This window comes from Agelaius phoeniceus, chromosome 7 (genome assembly GCF_051311805.1).
Source record: "Agelaius phoeniceus isolate bAgePho1 chromosome 7, bAgePho1.hap1, whole genome shotgun sequence".
Taxonomy (NCBI): domain Eukaryota; kingdom Metazoa; phylum Chordata; class Aves; order Passeriformes; family Icteridae; genus Agelaius; species Agelaius phoeniceus.
The window spans coordinates 44234533-44248572 of NC_135271.1; the positions used below are offsets into that span (position 1 = coordinate 44234533).

Below are 14040 nucleotides of genomic sequence, written 5' to 3' on the forward strand. Positions count from 1 at the left end.
GGTACTGCCAGGTCAGGGAAACCACTGGGGGGTCTCTTCCAACACTGATCAGTGGGAGTGGGCATTTACTAGAGATCCTTAAGGACCTGGTCAAGTCACAGATGATGGGAAATGCAGTTTTTAACATCCCACTTGGGAAAAAAAAAACACTGTACATCCCTCACTGATCAGTCTAATTGTACATCTACTCTCATATCTGTAGTCTATTGTTATGTACTAGAAATGGGCATTTCTAGCTACTCACCTACTCACCATGGCCTTACTCCAAACTCTGCAGTGGTCTGTCCTATTTTTTATTCACCTGTGATAAATAGAAGCAACAACACTGATTCTCTGTTGTGAAAACAACCTGGAATACATCAAATAAAGAGAAAATGGCTATAGCCAGAGAATCCAGTTTAATAGCTGCTATACAGGAAGACTTTGTTCTATGATACATTCTGGAAATAGTTTTCAAATGTTACTTACAGATACTGTATAAAATAGATACCAGTTTTATTGATTATACATCAAGATTCTTCGATCATTTAACCTGCTATTAAGTAATATATAAGATGTGTGGTGGAAAGTGAGCAACACTTTACAGGACAATCTAAACCTAATAAATAGATCTGTATCTCACCATGAGATTGAGCCACTGCTGTGCCTTTGTCAGACTACAGAGCAACCACAACGTCACACACGCTGCTACAGCTGCAGATGGTAAAATAGGAGATGAAAATCCCATTCCTTGAGCAGCTCCTCTTCCCTGCATGACTCTTTTGGCTTTGGTCTGTACAGTAATACTGTGTGTGCTTGTTTGGTCCATGCAAAGCTATGAACAGTGTCTCATTCAGAAAAAATAGAATTTAAATTGAAGAGGTATCGTTTCAGTTAATTTGGGGGTAAAATGCAGAGTCTCTCTGATCACAGGAAGGGCAGTGCCTGCTCTTTCTGGCTGTCTATTTCAACAAGAGGGTGGAAGTAGCTACTTAGGTGTTTTAAGCAACACAGCTCTTGGTGTCCAGACTCTATGTAAGATACTCTTAGTCGAAGAGGTTAGCAAGGATTGTACTCCTGTTACAGCATGTGCTTGGGAAAATACAGGCCAGGGGAGAAAAAAAAACTCCAAAACTCAAATCTGAAACTGGCACTTCTTTACCCACAGGCTTACCACACCATTGAGAACACTTTCACTCTGGAATATACAACATGGCAGCTGGGTTCAAGCTGCAAACTGCATGTTTTCTATTGTCACAGGAATCAATAGCATACTGGAAATAAATAAGGAAATTAAAAAAAAAAAAACAAAAACCCAAAACGCTGCGGTTTGGCTGAATCGCAAGCAGTGTGCACAATATGCCAGATTTACAGAGAGATTTCCCATTCAAACAAACTTCAACAGAAACAGACCACGGGGAAACAAACTGCATGTTCAGGAAAATACCATTGGCACCACTTGCCAGGACGCTGTGGCTTTACAGTCCTTGCAGGGAGAGGGCAGCACCTTCACTCGAACATCTCGTAGTGCCGCGTCTGCCTCACCCGGGGCACCATGTCCATGAGCAGCCTGCAGGGACAGCACAGAGCTCAGCTGGAACACAGCTGGTGCAAATAAACCCCTAAAGCTTAGAGGCTTATTAAGAAAACACCAAAAGTTAACCTATGGGTAATATAATATAATATAATATAATATAATATAATATAATATAATATAATATAATATAATATAATATAATATAATATAATATAATATAATATAATATAATATAATATAATATAATATAATATAATATAATATATAATGTATTATATATAATATATAATGTATTATATATTATATATTGTATATTGTATATTATATATAATATTGTATAATATATCATTATAATATTATATAATACAAAACATAACATTATATACCTATTACCTAGGTATACGCATATAATATAATATAATATAATATAATATAATATAATATAATATAATATAATATAATATAATATAATATAATATAATATAATATAATATAATATAATATAATATAATATAATAATATAATATAATATAATATAATACAATGTATCTATTCAATATGCCTGTAAAAGAAAGCCTCACATACATTATTTTCAAACAATGCTCATGATAGTATTTACCCAGACTTTATCACCTTATATCTAACTGGACATACCTTGTGATAACTCTAAATAATTACAACATAATTTTGTCACTTTCAGTTTAGTGATTATTCACAATCCTTCATAGAAAAATACACCTTGGGCCATCAATGAGATCCTTAGAATGACAACTCACCTGTAACTTTACTCAAATACTTCAAGAATCAAATGTTTTAAAGACATGACAAACACAAACATGTGTCATTTTTCCTCATTTGCCAAAATGTTGCCTGTGAAACCTAACTAAGACACAAGATGTTTCCTTTGATAATTTTGAATTAGTCTTGCAAACAGTACTTTCAGAAGCAGTTGTAAACCTCACTAAATACAATTATTACAGCTATAGGGTGTGTTACACCACTAGTATCCACTACATAGCACTTTAAAATATATTTTTTAAACAGAAAAGGGGGAATGCCTAGTGTTATGTATATCCTAAAACAGGTGACACTATTAAAAGGATTTGATATATTTAAAGAAATGAAGATAAAGGATTTCATTTATTTAAGAATATAGATAACAGGCCAGCTGTAGTCCACCACACAAAGGATCATGCACAGGACGGGCCCAGAACTGAATATTTAAATATTCATTAATAAAAAAGAGCTCAGGTGGCATAAGAGCCTTTACAGCTTTCCAGAACAGTTAAGTTTTACAGTGGAAATTGTGATTATACCCAACCTATTTAAAAGTGGTACTCCTCATTAAAATGTTAATTGAATTTTCCAAGTTGAAAAAAAAAATAAACCCACACAGTTTCCAGCTGAGGGCTGACTGCAGCCTGGCCAAGGGCTGCTTCTCAATGGGCATAATTCCAACTAAGATGCTCCATCTTCCACTTTCTCTTGTGGCAGGTAAGCCATGAGGGATAAAGTCCAAAATCCGGGTTAGAGTCCATGCAGTGAAGGGAAATTGTGGCAGCAATGAAGGGCATGGCAGAGCTCCATTTGATTTTTTTAGTCTGTTTCTGATGTGAATCAAGAAAGCATCTTAAAATTCAAGAGAAACAGCATCTGAGCAGGAACCTTCAGTTCAGAGGCTGCCAAAGGTAGGGCTGGGACAGAATTCAATAGCAAGATCCCTCTTTAATTTTGGGCACCTTTCCTTTAATCCAAAGGCAAAGCAGTGCTCAGAAATGTGCCATAAATGCAAAGAGGACTGATTTTATCCATCATTTGTGGTTATTTTTCAGATATTATATTTCAAGTATACAAAAATTATTAAAATTATTCTGATTCCTTTTTAAGTCCTGGTTGCTTTCCAGCGGATGTGGGGGACACAGCCTTTCATAACCCTTTCCACACATTCTGCTCCAGCATTGGCTGCTTGTCTAATAAATTCCAGGGCCTGATTTCACTGGAATCACCTAAACTCCTAAAGGCTATGAGCTCCCACCTCTGAGGGCCCTGCCTGCTCCCAGGAGATACTCACTTGATTCCATAGGCAGATATTGTAAGTCCAATCAACACTCCTATACTGCCATCCAGGAACCAGACAGAGGAATTGTGTTTAAACACTTCTGCACTAAGAAGGATGGAAAATCCCATTATTCCACCTACAAGAGAGTTGAAACCTAGAAGGGAAAAAAGAAATAATTAAAGGATGAATGCCAGGAACTCATGGAAAGGGAAATGGTTTTGCACAGTTTCCCTTTCAAAGGCCTCTCTTGGAGTTTTGATCCCATTCCATATATTTATTTACATGCTTGGCACTATTGCCTAGAGCTGTAGACATTGCTGATGACACACAGAATAATCCTGGTAATATTTTCTGTTTATGCTTTAGATGTACCACAGAAGCTTCTTATCTACTATTTGCAATTCTAATGAACATCCTTTTAGATTCCTTTTTTTATTAACTTGTTCTCTTTTTCTCCAAAACTGTCCCTTCAAAATTCTCACAGAGCTTTTGGAAAAATTAATACCCTTTTCCATTCAACTCCTATTGGATTGATTATTGATTTGAGGTTTTATAAGTCATTCTTTGTGTTCTGATTTTTAACTCCAAATTCCCTTTTCCTTATTTTTTTCCACAATAACCCAAAAAATACCCCTTTTGTTCTACACAAAAAAGTCACTGAGAATGCATTAATTTGGTAGATCCATACACTATTTAACCTAGATAAAAAATGAAATATCAAACTTGAAATATTCTATATTGCTTGGTGAGTCAGCTCTAGCCAGCTGCTGTTTACAGCTCTTAGCCAGGTTTTTGCAGCTCCCCATGACTGCCAACAATGACACACCTGACACTTGTTCCTGAGTCTGTCCTTTCAGCCACACCCCTCACATCCAGTCTTTGTCTATTTACTCATTTATACTCATTGAAATTATGTAGATTGTGTCTATAGATATAAAGAATATAAAGTATAAATTAATAATTAGAACGTTAAACCAGTGTTACTTCCCCTGCTCCAGCTTAATTCAGAATCCATCAGCACAATGGATTCATGCAAAAGAATAAAAAGAATAAAACATTTCCATGTCATTCTTGGCTGATGGTCCCAAATAATTTAAAAGCTACTTGCAAAGGAAATTGTTTTCCCTTCCAGACTCTCATTCAGGCAAACCTTTCTCTGCTGATGTGGCAGGAAATCATGGAATGGCTGCAGGTATTAATCCAAACACTGCTCTGAGCGTAAGGCCAGCACAGGAAAAAACAGGTGGCTAAATCTGGGTAGGAAACAGGTACCAAAAACCTACAGGAAAGCTGGCTGACATCACTGACTGTCACAGAGTTGTCCTCTGGGATGTCACAACATTCAAGGCAGGAAATGGCTATTTTTATTACCCAAAAGGCCAAGAGCTTTTGCTGTAAACAAACTGTACAAATGACATTTTGCCTCATTACGATTCATACATGCAGGATTTAAAGAAAAAAATATTTTAAAAATTAATAGAGGTTGACATGCATAAAAGAGAATTTGCTGTTCTGAAAATAAATCTATTTTTTAGGAATAAGAATTCATGCTCCTTTTACTCAAAACAGTTTGTTGGTCTGGAGCCAGGGATCACAGGAGGTAAATTAACAGGAAACAGAAAACACTAAAAAAAGATATGCAAGGGACTGCTAAATCTGTCTCAGCTGCTGAATCACATTGTCTCTTCCTGATCATTAATAAATCAAGTACATATGTAAATATATCTCGTGAAAGCAGATATTTAACCACACATGTTAAGATCAGCCTCCTACATTTTCTAAAGTAGCTCTAAAGGGGAGAAGAGAGATAAAAACCAGGCTGAGGTAATTGTATACTTTTTTCCCTAATTTTTTTAATCCAAGAATAAGCAGTCTCCAGCTCAGAAGCAGTATCATTAGCATGAGGATGTAATTATGGGGAAAGAGATTTCTCTGTCATACAGGAGAACAATTCAGAGCTGGAGTTATTTAGGAATTTTCAGTTAATATTTTGGCTGAACAAACTGCTCTGTTTCAAAACTAAGCTACATTTTTTTGAAGGGAGGGTTCCTCATTGTGCCTAGGCACAGCCCTGAAATGGTCAATGTGTCCCACTTCACCCTGGCAGGGAAGGAAGTCAGACTCACTGGGCTGCAGTTCCCAGTACCTTCTCCACAATCCTTTCTGCGGGTTGCAGATATTTTTGTTTTCAAACGTGGCAGAGTGGCAGACCCCATTGGAAAGAATAAGATCTCTGAGCTGCAGATCTGCTGGGAGAGAATCCCAAATGCAGGGAGGCAATGGCTTAGTTGTAACCCCCTCACTGCTATTCTGATGCCTTTTCTGCTTCTTTCAGATTTAAAATATAAATACTCATGAAGAATTTATATAAGTGGGAAGATAGAGATACTCATAATATGTGCTATCACACATCATCCAGAAAAAAATTAAGTATGTTTAATTTGCTTAAAATAAAGCAAAATTTATGTATCTCTAGAGTAAGCTGAGAATTGAATTTCCTTATAGTGAAATCTGTAGCAAAGAGTAAAATAATTTAGGTACCACAACCCATGAATCATGAACACCCTACAGTGTTTGTTTACTGAGTATTTCACACTGCCCTGGCAGATAAAACCAGGAGAGATTTGTAGGGGCTGTGAAACTTCTGCCATCACTGTGGCCTCACCCGTGTGAGGGGCAGATCCCTGGATTTCTGAGGAGTCAGGAGCTTGAGCCCTGGCAGTGAGAGGAATATCTGGACCTACTTTTAAAGCATGATTTCCAACCTGCCTCTAAAACCAGAAGCAGTGAGGGGCTCCAAGGGTGCAGAGGAGGAGATCCCAGCAAGGGATCTCAAACCCCAGCAGGGCCAGAGGAGTGCAGGGCAGGGAAGGGTTTGTCTCACACCTGCCCTGCCCCAGCAGCTCTGCTGAGTGGCAGGGTGAGTGTCACTGTGGTGACAAATGACACCAAAGGGATGGCACCAGCACTGTGATGATCCCTGCTCAAGGCAGGCAGCGTTTCTGCAGCAGACTTTGCTTCATTTGAGCTTTCAGGATTTTACCAGGCACAGGCAGTGAGGATGGAGGTGACCTAACCAAAGCTCTCTAAACTGGTGTCACATCCCCCTGCTGCAGCCTAACTCTGACTGACACACCTCTGATCCATTATCTGCTCTACCTCTAACTCTGTTATTGCTCACTATCCACACATCCACTGCTTGGCTTCCACCAGGCATTACTGATTATATTTCTAGCCATAGGATACATTAGATGATTGGAAAAGCAGAGTCAGGCTAAGCTTGGTTTGCTCTGTTACCTGAATTCCAGACCTGAGGCAGCTGTGGCAAAGAGCTCTCCCAGCACATTCATGGACCCCAACACTGAACTCTTTAATGGTGTTAGATAGCTCATTTCAGCTGAGGCCAGTGGTACCACAGACTGTTCTAGGGTTTGGGTCTGGGTTTTTTCCCATTTCTCAGTAGCTGCTTTATTTCAGTGCTCTTTCACAGCTCTCGTCATGCAGGGGTGTCCCTGGGAGAGTCTATAAAAGCAGCAGGATCAATGTCACACTCACCATCAGTTATCAGTGCTCTGCTTGTAAGGACCTTTCCCAGCATAAATTTGATTACTGCCAAGACTGTGCAAAGGATTCCACTTAGAACAGAGACACTATACAGAAAATCATCCTGGGAAAAAAAAAAAAAAAAGTCAGACATTAGTATGTCCTCTGGTCATGTCCCACCTATTAAATGAAAAATAGTACTAATTACTGTGCTACTTCTTTATTATTATCATTTGTGCTACTGAGAAACACAACCTGGGACCAAGATTTCCTACTTTATGATTTCCACAACAGCTGGTGCTTATTTTGCTTGTAGTGTCACCTGCAATTGCTTTTGCAGCCATAATTAATGACAGTTCCAATCAACAAATTGTGAATTGACCCAGCCTGGTCAGAGTCAGGAGCTTATATTTACCTGTGGGGCTGAGTGCAGCCTGCCAGGGCATCCAATGCCTGATGCCAGCAGTAATGAAGTCCCCACAGGCAGGAGGAAGGCTTGAAAAGAGAATCCCACTTACCAGACCAATATTTATTCTTGGTGTTACAAATAACCATTTAATGTTTTTCTGATTCTGGGCTTGCTTTGATTTTGTTTCATTTCCTTTTTCAGAAGTCTGGTTCAAGCTACAGCCATAAAACTTCTGATGCTGATGTGCAAAGTAAGGTTTAGCTCTTTCATAGAAAACAAATTTTTTCAGGGACTTCACATTTCAAAGAAGCATTCCCATTGCTTAATTTGTATGTGAAATGTGGGTTCCCCAGGCTCCCTCAGGAGAGAGCTGTGTGTCAGGGCAGGCAAAGAAGAGTTAGTTATTATTGTTTAACACCATTCTCTGAAGGCCACCAGGAGCCCTCCAGCCCTTCCTGCTGGCTGGTTTGTGATGGTTGGGCTGGGAGGACACTGCTGGCTCTGACCTGCTGCAAGGAGGTGCCCAAAGGGGTCCCTGTGCCCTCTTCCCCCTGAGGAGCATCAGCCCAGGGGCTGCAGAAAACCCCACAGCTCTCAGCTGCCACCTACCACAGAGCTTTGAGTTACATTCATTTATTGCTCCTGATAGAAGCTTTAATTCAAGCTGTTGCAACACCAGTACAAGTAAAGGAAATAGCAAGAATTCTTTTTTAATTTGTATCTGCAGGTCTAAGTGGGCCAGTGCCACTGGGACCCTGTTCCTGATGAAAACACTCTGGCAAAAGTCCCCACTGGTACCAAACATTGTCATGGTGATTCATCAGCTGCTCCATCCATTTTCATTATTTCAGCAGCAATTTGAAACCCAAAGAAATCAAAAAAATGGTTTTGAAAGCTGCTTAGGAAGATACAGGGAATTAGATTACTGGTATAATGTACTCATATCCCCAAATAAACCATTCAATATTTTTTATACAACTTTTTATGTTGTATAATTGTAAGTCTAGTTCACTCACATACAGTATTAACAAGATTAAGTATTGAGACAAAATGTACTGAGGGAAAGAGAGTAAAACAGAAGCAATGAGAACACAGAACTCAAGTACTTGGTAAAGGTAGGATAAAAAGCATTCATAAAGTTATTTTAACAGAACACCTGAAAAATATACAGGCAATTTCTGAGTGCTAGGGAAAGACTAAAGAAATATTTGGTTGCTGTCAATCTAACAAGGAAAGCTGGGAGCTCTCAGAAGGTCTGAAATGACAACAAAGCTTCAAAAGTCTGGACAAGCCTTGCAAAACACCCTCAAAATTTGAGATCCTTGTCAAAACTATGCCTCTAATTTTTACATATCTTTCCCAAAATGTGTATTTTAAGTGCCCAAAGACTTAATTTTGATAGCCTAACAAGTTCTGACTGGTTCATCTAATCTAACCTTTTACCTAATATTTAATATACAGCATAAGGCTTCAGAATAATCTGAACCTGAGTGCTGTGCTCCACCAACACTTCTCTCATGTCCCACTTGGCACAAGGACCACATGAGACCCCTTGTTTCCCCCTCACCCCACAGACCCTCCAAAGAGTCTCTGGTTCCTCCCTGACATCCCCACCTCTCATCTGAGCCTTCCCTGGCAGTGAAAGCACAGGCTTTGTCCCCAGCACAGAGCTGGACACTGCAGGCCCAGCAGAGGTGACAGAATAAATCCCTTTGCAAGGGACACTGGTGTCACTGTCAGCCTTGGGAGGATGAAATGCAGTTTTCCTACACCTGTGGAATCCCTGGGAATGCACTGGAAAACCATGACAAATTGACATAGTTTGGAAAACATCTCTGGATCACAATACAAGGTATTTTGAAAATTGTTCCAGAGATGTTCAAAATTCTACTTAATTATTCAGAACACTGAAAATGCAATGCCTTGTGCCCTGTGCTATCATATCATGTTTCATCCTCTTCATGGCACTTTATTCAGAGCTTGTTCTTGGTTTTTTTTCTTGTCATGGCATGCTACAAATTTTTGGGGTGAATTCAGTGTTTTTCCTGCACATGTCACTAAAACTACAGTATGTGGAAATGCATCTTGCTATTTGTTCTGCTTTACAGTCATGATCAGAATGAGTCTAGCTACTCTTCTGGAATCCAAGAATGACCTAAATGTACAGAATGACCTAAATGTACAGAAATCCTACAGATTTCTGAATGAAGTAATGAATTGCTGAACAGGCTTTTTTATAGAGGAGATATATTCAGGATCTAGAAATTGTTTCTAAGCTTGACTTTTTTTCCCACTGAATCACACAAGACAAGCTCATTTTGTTGCCAATACTACCCACTAACTACCAATCACCAATACAAACCCCTGATAAAAGAAAAAAAGCAAACAAATCAAAATTGCTTTGTTATCACTGTGGATGCAAGAGAGGGAAGAAATTAAAAACCCTGCTCTGAATGCAGATGCATTTGGGTGTGCCAAACTGCTTTTTGGAAGGTGATATTCCCAGCTTTATCTCTAAACAGCACTCAAAATCTCTAAACACTCCCCAAAATCTCTAAACAACACCCAAAATCTCTAAACAATACTTAAAACCTCTAAATAACACCCAAAATCTCTAAACACTACCCAAAATCTCTAAGCACTCCCCAAAATCTCTAAACAACATCCAAAATCTCTAAATAACACCCAAAATCTCTAAACACTACCCAAAATCTCTAAGCATACCCAAAATCTCTAAACACTACCCAAAATCTCTAAACACTACCCAAAATCTCTAAATACCCCCCAAAATCTCTAAATAACACCCAAAATCTCTAAACAACACCCAAAATCTCTAAATAACACCCAAAATCTCTAAACAACATCCAAAAGTTCTAATCACTACCGAAAATCTCTAAACAGCACCCAAAATTTCTAAACATCCCCCAAAATCTCGAAACACTACACAAAAATCTCTAAACAACGCCCAAAATCTATAACAACAGCACCCAAAAATCTCTTAACAGCACCCAAAATCTCTAAATAACACCCAAAATCTCTAAATAACCCCCAAAATCTCTTACCACCCCCCGAAATCCCCAAGCGCTCCCCAGACCCAGCAGCTCCCGCAGGAGCCACCGGGCGGCGGCAGATCCCGCACGAACCGAGCGCGGCGGAGAGCACCAAACCACAAGGAAAAAGCCTTTTAAACTCTCCTTTTTCGGTGCTTCTCTGTGCTTTCTGGAGCCCCGGAGCTGGAATAAGGACAGTGAGGCTATTTGGTGATGCCAAGGAGGTTTTGGGGGTGTAACAGAGCAGCCCAAAGCGGGGATGCCCAGCAGCAGCTGGGCGGGTGAGGGTGGAAGAGAAGAAAACCAGCTCAGGGCATTGCCTTGGCACTGTTTTGGTGCCAAGCAGCTGGGACTGCTTTAGGACAGCAGGATTCAGTGAATCAGCCGAGGGAAGGTTAATTCATGGAACCCTGGGCTGAGCAGAGGTGAGGGACAAACGCGCTGGGCTGCGGGCTCCAGAGGGTTAAACAGGGCTGTGAAATGATTCCCGTGGAACGAACTCGCCCTTCGGAGAGATGGAGGCAAGAAAAGCCGTAATGGAGATGTAAATTAATAAAATCAGCCGGGCCATCTGGCACCATCTCCCTGCGGATCCTGCCCTGTCGGCAGCCCCTGCCTTCCCATCTGACGGGCGCTGGGGGCACGCAGCGCATCCAGCACAGCACCCCACGCGTGCTCCGTGCTATTTTAATTAAAGCAGCTGCAAATTGTGGCAGGTGAGAAAAATTTAAATTCTGATCATTTCCATACGATAAAGGCTTCCCAGTGTGGTAAATAAAGCGCCTTCCTTTTCCATTTCTTTTCATCATATTCCCTCACTGCTACTACACTGTACACTGTTAATTAAAGGACATCTATATCTGATTAGATGGCTTCAGGTATAGACCAGCACTGTACAGAAAGCAAGGTGCCCATCCTGGGCTGCCTTCTCATTACACAGCATTTTAATAGCTACAATCTCCCTACTTAATATTTATTTTATGCTAGGTTTTGTACTGTGGTTTAATGCTTTCTTTCCTAGGAATAAAATATTTTCCTCTTCTACCTAAGAAAGGAATAATAGAAGTCAGCAGGAAGCTTTCCTCCACTTTGTCCAAGTGCATTGTCCCCAGCTGTGCAGTTGAGAAGGGGGGGTTGCAAAATTGTCACAACAGTTCTGGCCCTGCTTTCAAGGATTTCACCAAAAGCAGCAGTAATCTTATGGCTTCAGAAAAAGTTTGTTGGGTTTTATGTTGCAACTTTGATCTCTTCCTGAATCTATTGTAGAAAGTAAAAAAATAAAAAACCTCAAAATGGGTTCTTCGGTGCTTGGCCTATTAGGTAGAAATATTTTTACCCAATTCCCAGCCTAGTAACTAAATTGCATCTGATTTGTGTTCCTAATCTTTCCCTAGAATGCCAATTGCTAATTCTGACCCTAAAACTTTGCCCTGATTTCATGTTTTATTTCTACCAGCTCCTCTCTGCCCACTCTCCTTCAGTTACAGCCCTTCCACTTCTGAGATGTAAAAATGTTCTCATTTCACTGGCACTGTACAGTGTGGAGTCAAAAGATATTCACTGGTAGGGGAGGAAGCTCTGTCCTTCCTTGGTCACTCATCCCACTGCAATCCCAGAACAAGCTGCTTCTCCCATCCAACACCTGCAGGCTTCCTTCCACTCCTCTGCCCTCTCTGAACCAGCCAAAAGTTCCTCCACACTGCTGCAGGAGCTGGGAATTACTGGTGCTGCCTTTTTCCTGCCATTTTTTCCCTTTCCAGAGAAGCTGGTGTCTCACAGTGTTTTGCCTCTGCTCTGCTGAGCCTGGCTCCTCTTGGCTGAGGAGGTAGGGATGTGTTTCTGGAGTGCTACAGATGGTGTTGGCAGGAGCAAAGTCATGGCTGGCCCAAACTGAGCTGAGTTTGTGTTGTTAAATATTAATTTTGCCCATCTCTGCAGCTCACCATCTGTCTCCTGGAACCCAGCAATGACCCTTCTTCAGTCCAGGTGCTTGGTGACCATCCTCCCCAGCACCTGCCGGGCTCTGCTCCCCATCCCTACCTTCACACACTTCCCACAGCCTCCTGCTCCCCCAGCTCCCCCAGCAGCTGCCAGGGCATCTGGGCACACTGGGATCACTAAAAGCCCCTCTGCAGAGCAAGTTACTCAGTCAAAAAAGACTACCCTTCTTCCCCTGAAGGATTATGTTACTATATAGAGAGCAACAAAGATGTTTCTAATACAAACACTTAAAAAAAAAAGTCCAAATCTCTCTCACACTTTCTCCCAAGTAATAAATAGTTTATGTAATCAGTCTAAAGGGAGCTCCTGGGAAGCCAGAGGGTCTCTCTCACTAGCAAGCTTCAAAAGGGATGAGTTCTAATTGCACTTCACTGTCAGAAAACAAACCAACAGCCCAGTCTCTGACTCAAGCAGGAGACAGTCTCTTAACATGGAGATACAAAGAACTATTATTAGTACCAAAAAAAAAAAATCTTATGAATGTTTAAACTTGTCTTTGGTGTGACAAAGCAATCCCACAGCACAGAATGCTTTTTCAAGAGGCAGATAACAATGCCAGGGTGTGCTGGATGCCATGGCAAGGCATGGGGCCTGGGAGCTGAGGGAGCAGAGAACTCTCTTAAGTGACCTTAGGACTCCTGCAAGGGGTCTGCTTAACTGTTAGATCAGTCATGCTTCCCATTCTCCCAGAACTCATCCACACTGCTTTAACACCAAGGTTAAGAAACACAAATTGAAATTGTGTTTGTCCACCCTCAGAAGAGTGAGACTGCTTTTTCCTATGAGCAGGGAGCTGAGACCAGCAATGCATTCCACATCACCCACCAAGTGGGGAGCAGCCAGCAACTTTTTTTTCTTATAAAATCTGGAAAAATCTCTTTATGGGAAAATCTGGAAAATCTGCTTTTCACCTAAGCAAAGAATGATGTGTAGCTGTTCATTTGTCCAAACCCTGGCTTACTCTTCAATTCAAGTATCCACAACATTCTCAATAACCTGCAAGAAGCACATGTATTTTAGGCCAAACTCCAAGCCATACATAGAAATAACAATTATAAAGCAGGATTCTCATGTATAATTAATGTGTATGATACTTTGATTTGAAATGGCAAGCAATAAATTATATATGAGGTTTATAAATGTATAGGGAAATGTGTATAAGGACATATGTGTATATAATCATAAGTGTTATTTGTTATGTTCCTACTGGCCTATAATTCAACTGCTGACATTGTTGAATATATGTTTATGATGTATTTATTTTAAACTATTAAACCAATAATCAGAACTCACAAAGCTACACTGTGCCACCCCTGCCTTCCTTTTTCAGCTGTAATCAATAACACACAATAGAATAACATATGGCCTAATTTTTCAAGAGATTTCATTTATGAAAGCGTTGGAGGCACCACATGAGATGGGCTGCACGTCCTTCAGACACAAACTGATTGCATCTTTCCTT

The 14040-nt window shown here is 40.3% G+C and overlaps 1 protein-coding gene across 1 annotated transcript in view; it reads right to left on the bottom strand.

The window, feature by feature from the left end:
* Positions 1 to 379: 379 nt before the first annotated feature.
* TMEM163 (transmembrane protein 163) overlaps positions 380 to 14040 on the bottom strand; it is an 88239-nt gene continuing 74578 nt past the window's right edge. The window contains exons 6-8 of the mRNA XM_054636366.2: positions 7131 to 7242; positions 3588 to 3729; positions 380 to 1549 (exon numbers count right to left, since the gene is read on the bottom strand). Coding sequence (XP_054492341.1) covers positions 1489 to 1549; positions 3588 to 3729; positions 7131 to 7242 — 315 coding nt within the window. The 3' untranslated portion in view covers positions 380 to 1488. The remainder of the gene's footprint in view (positions 1550 to 3587; positions 3730 to 7130; positions 7243 to 14040) is intronic.